This window comes from Tubulanus polymorphus, chromosome 5 (genome assembly GCF_964204645.1).
Source record: "Tubulanus polymorphus chromosome 5, tnTubPoly1.2, whole genome shotgun sequence".
Classification (NCBI taxonomy): domain Eukaryota; kingdom Metazoa; phylum Nemertea; class Palaeonemertea; order Tubulaniformes; family Tubulanidae; genus Tubulanus; species Tubulanus polymorphus.
The window spans coordinates 24,547,905-24,561,393 of record NC_134029.1 but is presented as its reverse complement, the minus strand read 5'-3'; the positions used below and the strand labels follow the sequence as shown (position 1 = coordinate 24,561,393).

At 39.2% G+C, this 13,489-nt stretch overlaps 1 protein-coding gene across 4 annotated transcripts in view; it reads left to right on the top strand.

Moving 5' to 3' along the window:
• The window catches only part of LOC141904964 (transmembrane protein 131-like), a 28,740-nt gene that overhangs the window by 1,945 nt on the left and 13,306 nt on the right, over positions 1-13,489 (top strand). For 3 of the 4 annotated variants that reach the window (XM_074793615.1, XM_074793612.1, XM_074793611.1), the window contains exons 3-21: positions 835-866; positions 3,455-3,526; positions 3,644-3,767; positions 4,840-4,953; positions 5,352-5,474; positions 5,786-5,866; positions 5,943-6,096; positions 6,561-6,679; positions 6,955-7,063; positions 7,785-7,890; positions 7,978-8,128; positions 9,348-9,629; positions 10,723-10,845; positions 10,929-11,120; positions 11,654-11,806; positions 11,901-11,976; positions 12,331-12,448; positions 12,566-12,589; positions 13,339-13,477. In XM_074793615.1, coding sequence (XP_074649716.1) covers positions 835-866; positions 3,455-3,526; positions 3,644-3,767; positions 4,840-4,953; positions 5,352-5,474; positions 5,786-5,866; positions 5,943-6,096; positions 6,561-6,679; positions 6,955-7,063; positions 7,785-7,890; positions 7,978-8,128; positions 9,348-9,629; positions 10,723-10,845; positions 10,929-11,120; positions 11,654-11,806; positions 11,901-11,976; positions 12,331-12,448; positions 12,566-12,589; positions 13,339-13,477 — 2,292 coding nt within the window. The remainder of the gene's footprint in view (positions 1-834; positions 867-3,454; positions 3,527-3,643; positions 3,768-4,839; positions 4,954-5,351; positions 5,475-5,785; positions 5,867-5,942; positions 6,097-6,560; positions 6,680-6,954; positions 7,064-7,784; positions 7,891-7,977; positions 8,129-9,347; positions 9,630-10,722; positions 10,846-10,928; positions 11,121-11,653; positions 11,807-11,900; positions 11,977-12,330; positions 12,449-12,565; positions 12,590-13,338; positions 13,478-13,489) is intronic. The other variant, XM_074793613.1, reaches the window with a different exon arrangement.

Below are 13,489 nucleotides of genomic sequence, written 5' to 3'. Positions count from 1 at the left end.
AGTGTCACTGACCACTACAGGTATCACCGATTCCCTGTGAGTGTCACTGACCACTACAGGTATTACTGATTCCCTGTGAGTGTCACTGACCACTACAGGTATCACCGATTCCCTGTGAGTGTCACTGACCACTGCAGGTATTACTGATTCCCTGTGAGTGTCACTGACCACTGCAGGTATTACTGATTCCCTGTGAGTGTTACTGACCACTACAGGTATTACTGATTCCCTGTGATTGACAGGATCTTATGAGTGTCACTGACTCTCTGTTATTGACACGTATCACTGGATCCTACCAGTGTCACCAACCCTCCATGCAAGAGTATCTCGGGAGACGTGCATGTTTCAAACACTGCATGCAGCAGTTTCATCTCTTCTCGCAGATATAGAATACAGTTCACTGTTATTATTGAGTTAAGGTATGGAATGGTTAGAGAGGACTGACTAGTGTGTCACAGCTGTTATATACAAGCTGACTCACTTCTTTACTTTAATCTACCACTATAAACAACTCCTTATAATCAACATCACTAATATCTAAATTACTGAGCCCTGCTTAACGATTAGTTTATTTTCAAATCTATGGCTATTAAATTCTAAATGTCAATATTTTAAAAAGATTCCAGTCTAGTAATATGATGTTGCCGTAGTAATAAACCAATCATGTTTGTTTGAATTGTATTGTATTTCATGGACACTATTTTTGGACAAGTCTAGCTTCAGAATTATGAATAATAGATTCTTCATTCACAATTGACCTAGTGTAGTTAAACTACTAATTAAATATTAGAGTATTCAAATGTATATTGAATGTTTGTTTGGTTTTATTTGTAGGTTATTTCAGATGATCCATTCCCTGATTTAAAGTAAGTTTCACAAATTTGAGTCTGGTTTCTCTTTGAGTTAGTATTTTGTCACTAGGGAAGAATCCGCTTAATTCGGATCAACAAAATTCATCCTGTTTACCAGGGATTAAAAATCATTTCCTTGTGTATTGATGAACAAGTGGACAGGAAATATTGTCCAGGATTAGACCCAAAATCCGGATACAGCCGACCCAGATTTAACGGGTTTGACGAGTTTGTGGTTCTCGTGTCATATGGATATATAGAGTTTAATTCTCACTGGTTTATTCAAAGGAGAATCATATCTATTTCCAATTATAAATACTTCCTGCTGCTGCCTCAATGTTGTCAAAATTCATTATTTGAAGCTGAGTTTATATGCAGATATATATAATATATATATATATATGGGTACCTGGCTGTTTAAAATGTAAATTAGGTCTTGATTAGTAAGGTCTCCTCTATCTTCAACTCTCCTCTGAATCTCGGTATTGGATCCAGTTCCACAGTATTGTCAGTTTTGAATCCCAGTATCTCACTGTGAATCTTGGATCCAGTTCCACAGTATTGTCAGTTATGAATCCCAGTATCTCACTGTGAATCTTGGATCCAGTTCCACAGTATTGTCAGTTCTGAATCCCAGTATCTCACTGCGAATCTTGGATCCAGTTCCACAGTATTGTCAGTTCTGAATCCCAGTATCTCACTGTGAATCTTGGATCCAGTTCCACAGTATTGTCAGTTATGAATCCCAGTATCTCACTGTGAATCTTGGATCCAGTTCCACAGTATTGTCAGTTCTGAATCCCAGTATCTCACTGTGAATCTTGGATCCAGTTCCACAGTATTGTCAGTTATGAATCCCAGTATCTCACTGCGAATCTTGGATCCAGTTCCACAGTATTGTCAGTTCTGAATCCCAGTATCTCACTGTGAATCTTGGATCCAGTTCCACAGTATTGTCAGTTATGAATCCCAGTATCTCACTGCGAATCTTGGATCCAGTTCCACAGTATTGTCAGTTCTGAATCCCAGTATCTTACTGTGAATCTTGGATCCAGTTCCACAGTATTGTCAGTTCTGAATCCCAGTATCTTACTGTGAATCTTGGATCTGGTTTGACAAATTTGTCCACTTCCACTGTCTTTTGAGTCAAATTCTGAGCAATGTGGAACAAAGATTCTCTCTCTCTGGTCTCTCTCTCTTTGTCTTCTTTCTCTGGTCTTTTTCCCGTCTCGTTGGTCTTTCTCATTCCCCAGTCTCTCCTTGGTCTCTCTCTCTCTGGTCTCTGCGTACACTAGTCAATAGTCTACTAATGTTTCCATAGTAACAGCAAGCTCATCTCAATACTGATGTAAAACCTTTGCTGCGGTAACAAAACGAGGCTTCCATACATGACACGTACCCTGCCTGCTGCTGCTGCTGCTGCTGCTGCGGCTGCTGGCCACTTCACTATTCATCTACCTGACAAATTATTAATCACTCGCATCTGAGGAATATGATATTATCAGATCTGAAATATGATATTTCGGATTCTATTTGAATTTTCTGAATGTGGTAGTTTTTGAATTCAGCTACAATCGGCTATCATTTCAATAGACATTAAAAATAAATCATTATCAGTATCATATACACTTATACATATCGTAATCATGATTTTACAGTCAATGTCAAGAGTGACTGTATTTGAGCATGGACGTTTTAATTCCATGATTGGAGCAATGTTGGAATTCGCCTCCAGCTAGTTCGCTGTCTCCTCAAGAGCTGTGTGATTCTCCCCTCAGTATGAGGTATATTCTCCCCTCATTGTGAGGTATATTCTCCCCTCATTGTGAGGTATATTCTCCCCTCAGTTTGAGGTATATTCTCCCCTCATTGTGAGGTATATTCTACCCTCAGTTTGAGGTATATTCTCCCCTCAGTTTGAGGTTTATTCTCCCCTCATTGAGAGGTAGATTCTCCCCCTCACAGCTATGATGTGATGTGATGTGTTACACTGATAGTTTGATACTGATTGTTAAGACTGTTATGTCAGTAGTTTATATAGATGTCCACTAATAGCTCTACCAGTCTCCACCCTACTCCCTCCCATCTCTCTCTCTCTCTCTCTGTTTCCTATCGCGAATAGATATCAATTGATTATACATTACTCTATAAAGGTGATAATGTAGTAAGGTTCTAACACGTGGCTGTGTGTCTGGTTCCTGTTCATCGTCTTGTCTCAATTTTGACGCCTGTAAAAACCTGTAAAAACCGTTACAGTAATGTTTATCATATATACATTGATGTATTATTTAATGTGCATTAAGTCATCAATACTGATGTCTCAAAATAACTATTACAATTGTGAATTTTGGCGGTTTTTTTTTCTAACTAGATATATTTGATTAGTGTTATTTTGATTTTGATAAATTTTGATGATTGTTTTTGAGAGTATGTGCACTACGTCATCAGTATATCAATTCCATTCAAATATCGATATATTCGAATTATTGATCCTTATAATCTATAATACATTATCCATAGTCGACGATATTAAGTAATATACGTTATTTTTCAAGGCTTCAATAAACTTTCAAGTTAATTTTCTTGTTAATGATATTTTTCAGTAACCAGTATGATGGAAATTCACTGTCAAATCCTATAAAATTTCAACCACCTTTACTAGACTTCCATCAACAGTGAGTATTGCTTCCTAAATTGATTTATCAGAATTTTATTTCAATCTTTAAGATAGATTCGATATAGCGAATATAAGTCTATCTCGGATATCTCTTAGAGTCTTGATTTTGTTTCAGGGCGGTCGGAATGCCTAAAATGGAGCAGGTTCTATTAATAAATACAGATACAGAGAACAGTCTCCACCTATTGTCAATATCGGGAAGCACGGTGCATTTTCACTGTTCATTCTTCCAAGATAAGGTATGGATTGAAACGTTACTCGCGATGCCCCTTAAAATCATTGATACATATCATCAAACATTTGGATGAGTCGTCTCACTTTACTGAAGTCATCCCTATTTTCGAATCCCAAATTTGTATTTCCAATTCAATGTACTAAATATTTAAGTCTATGTACGCACATGAGACAAACTTAGTTCTGATTTTCTATGAAATATGGCGTAACGTTCACCAGTTCGCGTGGTTGACCGGATGGTGGCGCCAGGTCATGGCTCATTCCGATGGTAGTCGGAATTAAGAAATAGTATTTCTAGTTATTTTCATCTCGGAGTTGTAATAAATAAGGCCCGATCAAAAGAAAGCGCTTTTGTTTTAATTTAAATTGTTTTAATTATTTGACCCGGATTCCGCGACTCCGGCTCGCCACAATTCTACGACGTTCGTAGTTTAAGGGGTTAAATCATCACATTACTGAAGTCTCCGCTATTTTTAGTGTCAATTTTGTTTTTCCAATTCAATTTACTAAGTGCAGTCTCCGCAGATGACACGTTGATCTCTGATCTATCACACACTCGCAAATAAAAAAAAAAAACATGGTGTAAATTTTGATCCGTACGTGACTGGTGTTTGATAGAGACGAATAGTGTGAAATTCACGTGCATTAAATTCATTTTAAAAAACACAGATGATGATAATTTATGATATTCATGTATTCAAAACATTTAGGAAGTGATTTCAATAGATTATCCGATACAGTTTACCCGTAGCACCGCGTTATCCGATACAGTTTACCCGTAGCACCGCGTGCTGCACACACTGTATTTAAACGAACCAGGAAGTTTTAATAAATTACTATTATTTCCCCCCTATCTCTCTTTATTCAACACGTCGTTTCCATGAACTAATATAAAGATAATAGAATTACTGAGAACTCATTCATGGTTCCCAGGCATGTTATATATGTATTGATAATCTACTCGAGATGATGTTTATTGTAAAAAAAAAGAAAATGTTTCCGTTATAAATTTTGAATCAGCAGAATTATTTGAAAGCGTTATAATAATGAAAGTGTTTGTTTGTGTTTTAATTGTAGATCGTACCACCAGGTGCTAATACATCGTTTGATGTGGTATTTCTAGCGCGTCAAGTCGGCAATGTAGAAAATACATTGTATATTCATACATCACAAGGCACTTTTAGATATCAGGTAAAATAGTCGCTTTACTGCAATTCAGTACCGGCACGCACCGCCAGATGGCGCTACAAAACACTGGGTTATTCATTGTGAAAATCAGTTCATTTTTAATGAAATTTAAACTCGATGTTTAGGGAGCCATATCTGAAAATTATTGAACTAGTCATCCCAAATGTTTGATTTTTATTTCGATAAACCGTTTCAAAGACTTATTTCTGGTTCTGGCCCCGATAGCGCAATCCTAAAGTGATTTTTAATCTTAAAACTGATCTTAAATTGTTAATTTGATTTTAATCATCTTAGACTGGGTTTGAATATAAACCATGACTGCGTAACTGGCCGCCGCTAATGTGAATTGAAGGTGTTGAATAGAGTGATACTGATAGTGTTTGTTTATTTGTATTTTGCAGGTGTTTGGTATCGGTACTCCGAACCCATACCGGTTACAGCCGTTTTTAGGAGCTAAAGTTCCATTAAATAGTAGTTTCTCGCCACTAATAAACATGCACAATCCACATGGAACCTCGTTACAGGTAAATAATAATAAACCTACTGACCTCACAGGATACCCAGTTACAAATCATTCTCCCCTCATTGTCAGGTATATTCTCCCCTCAATTTGAGGTATATTCTCCCTTTAATTTGAGGTATATTCTCCCCTCAATTTGAGGTATATTCTCCCCTTAATTTGAGGTATATTCTCCCCTCAATTTGAGGGATATTCTCCCCTCAATTTGAGGTATATTCATTGTAAAATTCGCTGATTTGAGGTCTTGTTTCTGAGTTCATCCATGTCACATTTAGATTAAGAATTCTCATTATATAATCCTGTGTTTGTGCGTAGGTGGTTGAAATGTACTCTAGTGGAGGTGACCTACATTTAGAATTACCTTCGGGTGAAAAAGAAGCTCCTAAAAAGTTATGGGTAAGTTTGAGATTTGAGCCAGACGCCGTTTTCTTCATCAAGCCTCAGACACGTCACGTGTATTGTTGTTTTTTAGGAGATTCCTCCGTATGAAACTAAAACTGTGATGAAAGCAAGTTTCGTCGGAAGGAATGCGAATAATCATACAGCGTTCATACGTATAAAAACTAATAAAACTGACGATCCGACAGAAACACTTGTTCTACCTGTCGAAGTGGAAGTATCATCAGGTAATATACCGGTTCCACAATCCACCCTCATCACGATTTACACATTCACCGCCAGCTTGATTGGGTGGTGGCGCCCCCAATTGTCACTACAAATATATTCGTACATTGGCAGTGGAGTTGTTTCATAGTCAGCCTTTGCTTGAAATGACCAATGAGAATGATGCTGAATTTGTTCAGCCAATCAGGAACTGTGTCATTCCCGTGTGGCTGAGAGCAAATATCTAACTGTAAATAAGTCAGGTATGAATATATATATTTGTAGTGTCACTGGTGACAGAACCGGAGGTACAAGTATATATTCATAGCTGGCAGCGATTAACTAAGATTCAAACTTATCTGAAAACTGTTGAACTTTGAACCCTAACCCTAGGGATTCTCTGAAGTCTCAATCATAGAACCCCGTGTAACAACCCCCCTCCCTCCCTGTCTGCTGCAGTAAGTGTATAGTTATTTGTTGTATTTAGTTCCAGGTATATATTCACCGGTAGATGTGTTAGATTTTGATATTCTACGTACGTTGGACGGACCGAAAGCGTTACGATTAAATCTCATCAATTCCGGCACGAAACCGATTCATATAACGGTAAGTTTAGGAAACATTTCGACGTTTAAACTCGGTTTATCATTTCTGTATTGTGTGGGATAATTATCACGGTGGCCACTGACCTTGGAAACCTGGAAAACTCGGGGAATCAGATAAATCTAGAAAAAAAATCTGTGAAAACTCAGGGAATTTTGTAAATGGGCGGAAAATGGCCGTCCTGATTATCGTTTCAACATAGACTCGTTTGATCACGATTATCTATAAACACCGGATTAGTGAAAATGTATTATAATTTTACGTAATTCTAATTGTAGAGTGTATCAGTAAATGAGAGTAACCCAGCTGTTACAGTGGATTTTAGACCGGTGAAGTTATTACCAGGCGTTTTACGGCGTACACCAGTAGCACTAGTTACATTAACAGGTATAAATTGAGAGAATCTCTGCTCAAACTGAGAATCTCAGCTCAAACAGAGAGAATCTCAGCTCAGAGAGAATCTCAGCTCAGAGAGAATCTCGGCTCAAACAGAGAGAATCTCGGCTCAAACAGAGAGAATCTCAGCTCAAACAGAGAGAATCTCGGCTCAAACCTAGAGAATCTCAGCTCAAACAGAGAGAATCTCGGCTCAAACCTAGAGAATCTCAGCTCAAACAGAGAGAATCTCAGCTCAAACAGAGAGAATCTCAGCTCAGAGAGAGAATCTCGACTCAAACCTAGAGAATCTCGGCTCAAACAGAGAGAATCTCGGCTCAAACAGAGAGAATCTCAGCTCAAACAGAGAGAATCTCTGCTCAAACTGACAGAATTTCAGCTTAATCCTAGCCCTCACATCTAATGCTAACTGTGATATAGAAATGTGAAGCATCCTTCCATGTTATGGCCATGCTTTTGGCCATGCTCAGACGCTACTTGCAAAACAGCCGTGTTCGTAGATTTATTTTGAATTAGTCAATGCTGTCAGGCAATCTTACGTCATTTGGTAAAATATTCTATAATCCAGGGTTGCATACAACGAATGCTCGTTATGAAGTTCATGTTGATAAATGAGCGACATCTCGTCCGGGAATCAGTACGAAATATCCACAAATAATAAATGATGAATTTCTGTCAGTTTTCAGTGGAATATTTGTTCGATTTATTTCAGCTGCCAAAGCTTTGCACGCGCACCAATGGAGAGGAGATATAATCATCAAGACTAAAAATGAAGAGGCAAAATTAATCGTTCCATTTAGAGCTACAGTTTTACACGGGTAAGAATCCCCCCCTCTCTCCCCCTCCCACTCCCCATTCCGTCCTCATCTCAAACTAATGATTGTAATTATTGTATATATTTCCAGGTCTCTTGTTTATGATTCGAATAATACCAAGTTTTATTCCGGTAAAACTTTAACGAATGTAACTCGTTGTATCCCGCTAACGAATACATTCAATTTCTCACTGGTTGTTTATAATATCACGTTACCGCCAGACGTCAGCAATTATTTTTCTGTAAGTTTTTATCACCAAAAAATTTATGATAATCGAGTAGGAAAATTTCTGACATTTTATCGCATGAAAAATCTGGGGAAATCTGTTCTGTAGTAAGCACGCAGTCTTCTTTCTGTTATCAGCTAAGTATTTTTAAATTAGGGTTGAAATATCTCACTTCTTAAGTTTATATGAGATAGGTCGGCTCTTTCTCACTACTGTCACTGTTTATATATTCCTCTCATTGTCTCAACAAACTCAACACTAATCACATATGAATCCTCATTAATCAATTAAATACGGGACCTGAAAAATATCTTCCTTTCATCAGTAATTGTTTTCTCCCTGGATCTATTTCCTGTTTATAGTTTGACAGCCTTGACACTAGCCCCAGGTCAGCCAATGATAACCCTAGACACCACAGATCCCAATGACTGGCATATATCCCTACCCTAGGTCAGGTGACCAGTGACAGGTCCCAATGACTGGCATATAACCCTAACCCTAGGTCAGGTGACCAGTGACATCACAGGTCCCAATGACTGGCATATAACCCTAACCCTAGGTCAGGTGACCAGTGACATCACAGGTCCCAATGACTGGCATATAACCCTAACCCTAGGTCAGGTGACCAGTGACATCACAGATCCCAATGACTGGCACTTAACCCTAACCCTAGGTCAGCTGACCAGTGACATCACAGATCCCAATGACTGGCACTTAACCCTAACCCTAGGTCAGCTGACCAGTGACAAAAGCCACCCACAGAACCAGTTCTAGGTCAGGTGACCAGTGATATTCAAGGTGTCCAGTCCACCTGTACATAGTGCTGCCATCTATAGACTAATTGCAGTACTACTCATTGATATACACAATCACGCAAACAATTTTCCTCACAAGTTCTTATAACCAATTTATCATTACTATGATAGAGTAGACTGCATACTTACCTTCGATCTACAGTAGATCGGGGGGGGGGGGGGGGGGGCTTACCCTGGATCACACAGACTGCTTACTTACCTTTGATCTACAGTAGATCGGGGGGGGGGGGGCTTACCCTGGATCACACAGAGCCAGTTATTTTTCTCTACAAGGCAACAAATGGATTCCAGCAGGGTGCAGGGATGGGTCGTCCTCACATGAAGTAAAGTTGAATAATTGCAAACATTTTGAGAAATGATATCCACTGTATATAATTTGATCGTGTTTTTAAATATATTTTCTTTTTTTTTTGTAACAGATAATGAATTTCTCGCGTCCGATGATAATTAAATCACGAGAGACGAATTCGTCGTTATGGGTGACATTTAAACCTAACGTTACAGATCTCCATTTTACGTTCATGTTACGTTTATCGACGAACGCCTCCGTATTTCATATCCCGATATTCGTTTATAACGGACAGTTAAAAGTCGTTCATCATCGTCCGGAAATCTATAAAGGTCAGTTAGATTTCGGGACGATGGGAGTCGAAGAGAAACGAAGTATGACGTTTACTTTACGCAATGATAACCCGGTTGATGTAAGTATAAATCACACTCCGGGGGGAGGGGAGGGGGAGGGGTCCCACCGTACCTGCCGGGAACCCAAACAGTAAATCATACTCCGGGGGGCGGGGAGGGGTCCCACCGTACCTGCCGGGAACCCAAACAGTGAATCATACTCCGGGGGGAGGGGGGAGGGGTCCCACCGTACCTGCCGGGAACCCAAACAGTAAATCATACTCCGGGGGGAGGGGGAGGGGTCCCACCGTACCTGCCGGGAACCCAAACAGTAAATCATACTCCGGGGGGAGGGGGAGGGGGGGGGGGTCCCACCGTACCTGCCGGGAACCCAAACAGTAAATCATACTCCGGGGGGAGGGGAGGGGGGGTCCCACCGTACCTGCCGGGAACCCAAACAGTAAATCATACTCCGGGGGGAGGGGGAGGGGTCCCACCGTACCTGCCGGGAACCCAAACAGTAAATCATACTCCGGGGGGAGGGGGGAGGTCCCACCGTACCTGCCGGGAACCCAAACAGTAAATCACACTCCGGGGGGAGGGGGGAGGTCCCACCGTACCTGCCGGGAACCCAAACAGTAAATCACACTCCGGGGGGAGGGGGGAGGTCCCACCGTACCTGCCGGGAACCCAAACAGTAAATCATACTCCGGGGGGCGGGGAGGGGGGAGGGGGGAGGTCCCACCGTACCTGCCGGGAACCCAAACAGTAAATCATACTCCGGGGGGAGGGGGGAGGTCCCACCGTACCTGCCGGGAACCCAAACAGTAAATCATACTCCGGGGGGCGGGGAGGGGTCCCACCGTACCTGCCGGGAACCCAAACAGTGAATTTAACTATTCAAACTTTGTGATAAATCGACCAGTTGCCAACGGTTCCTGATTTTCAGTATTTGTTTCTTTTATGAAGAGAAATACTGATTAGAATTGTTTGATGTATACAGAAATATGAAAGATAATACTGAGGGTCTTACTGTTGATTACCGATTGATTTGAACATTTTCATTCATATTTCAATGAAATGTTACTGAAAAAATATCAATTCTTTGCTGATCAGAGTACTTCTCAGAGGTTGGCAGCTTTGTAAACCTTTAATTGAAACGATTACTTGTAGATTGTGATATCAGAATTTGGAGCGAATATGGAGAATACTTTAGTGGAACTGTTAGGAGTAGAGAAAGGAAATGGAACTACGCTAACACAATTACATAATAAATCAGAAATAGATATCAATCCTGTAAGTTTTATTAATAGCAGTGAAAATGAGTGAATATATGAGTAAGGTTGGGTTGTTATACGTTTGTGCGTTTTATGTTTCAGCTGATAATAAAGCCGTTTCATTACGCTGTATTTAGTGTAAATCTAATGGCTCCCGACTGGGAAGGCACATTCGTAGCTGAAATCATCATCGTTACACAATATGAAAACGTTTACATTCCAATGACTCTACGAACGGCTGAAGGAAGTTTAAACGCAAACCCAGAAATCATCGTATTCGATAATGTTTACCCTGTGAGTATCCGTCTTCATTTGTACCGACATTGTTCAGGGTGGCGCCACTTACCTGGATATCAGCGGATTGTCGGGGAATTTTGGAAAAATGCTGAAAATGGGGAATATGTTGAGACAGCTAGATTGCCCGTAAAATCAAACAGTTTCCTTTTATATTTTACGTATTTTACTGTTAATTGATTAGATTCTTAGCAGATTGAGTCTGGGAAAACTATGTACATGTCAGGTAATCTTCAGGGAACAAGTCAAATAAAAGTGGCCACTCTGTTTTTTGACAGGCATGTTTTGTCCTGTTCACATGGACGTTGTCTTGTTTGTGAAGGACATTTTTCGCCTCCCCTCATCCTGCCCTCCGTGAATTAAGACATAAATTCCACGTATCAACTTGATAGGGAATGCATTGAAACCAAACCCGTAGATATCGGCCTTATTTCAGAATGAATGCGTGAAGTAGGGTTAGACCACTGGTTTTAACTTGTCAACTCAACAAAGTTTTCGAAAAAAAACCTTTAATTAATTTTATTTTTTTCCAGGGAAAAATAGCGCATAAGGTTCTACGAATTCATAGTTCGTTTGAGAATCTGATGGAAGTTCGAGAATTAACTTTCCAACCGAACGATACTCGATTTTACTATCGGCCACCAGAGCGCGTACCTGTCTATCTAGAACCGCAGCAAGATACAGTCGTAAGTACATCTATATTTCACACAATTATTTTTAATGATGGTTAGATCTGTGTTTTCACAGTTAAACTGAGAAACTGAATATTTCTATTTACAGATAGGAGAAATATATTTTGATGCTCGTAGAGAATGTCATGATGAATGTTATGTGGGTTTACCTACTTATACACCAGGTGAGTATTACCTTCGTACCACTTTAAACAGTGCTTTTATACGTCACCTTAATACTTACCTTTTAATTAATTTCAATTATAATTTTATATCCACTTTAATATCTCAATATTAATTTTATCTTAACGATTTTCAAGCTTTATTACTAGTTACTACTTTCTAAACTGTTCAATTACTCTAAAAACATCAAAATTATACTCCAAATCAGATTTGTTTCTAGTTTATTTGCAATGAAACTGCTATTTGTGTTGAAAACGAAATAATATGTAGTCATTCCTGTGACATTCATAGTAAGGGAATAGTAAAGTACAACCTGTAATTGAATGGATGTGAATGAAATGTATTTTGATTGACAGGTGGACATCAATGGTTATTAGGATTAACGTTAGATAAAGATGTAGCCGACACAGATCAGTATTGGTATACGAGATTTCAACAGAAATGGCAGGTGCTCGGAGCTAGGGAAAAATCTACGTAAGTTACAATTCACTTCACTTCACAACTACACGCTGTGACTGAGTCTGAATCGCTCGAATTTATGTGAACATAATTGAAATGATTTTAGAGTAAAAATGAGCGTATTTTTTGCAGAACTGATTCTGAGTATTATTTAGGGTAAGAGTTTCTGGTGATGATGATGATGATGATATATGCTGTATATAGATACAGTTAAACTCGCTGCTTTAAGTCATCAGATTTAAGACAATCATTATTACATTCATCACTCATCAAACTGATAATTTATGGAATTACAAATACGAATTGAGACTTGGAAATAATTTCAGTAATGTCTCGACTCTTATCCAAATGGTGACTTTCATTTAGTCAAGTGAATTTCAAACACAAATTGGGATTAAGAAATAGTGATGACTGAAGCGACGAGTTTGATTGTAAATGCATGTTTTATTTCTGGTGGGAAACAGATGCTCAATAAAACTGTATTGGTTTACAGGTTTTCACCCCCCTCCCCTCCTATCTAATCCAGACCGGGTTCGCGATTTCCGCAGACCGCGCTACAGAACATAATACAGTTGAATCCGCTTAATTCTGATCATTTTGTATGCGACAAAATTCATGCGGTTTTTCGGAAATCCTGATTGAAAATTATCTTCCTGAATATTAATGATCGAATGGACCGGAAATATTGTCCGGATTAGACCAAAATCTGAATTAAGCCGATCGGATTAAGGCAATCCGGATTAAGCCAATCCCGATTAAGCCAATCCCGATTAAGCAGTTTTGGATTAAGCTGGTCCGGATTTAGCCGATCGGATTAAGCGGGTTTGACTGTATTCAAATCAGATCCAAAATTTAATCGAAAAAGAAGAAATGTTATAGAATTATTTGGTTGTTTGTTATTTCAGAATAAACGTTACGATACAACTAGATACAAATCAAGTGCGAGGTTTTTTATTTCCGGCCCACGCGCATTTACACTGGCCGCCACTTATTAGAAAAACATCTCGACTTAAGTTTCCACTCACACAGATAGGAAATACATCGGTAAGTGGTAGA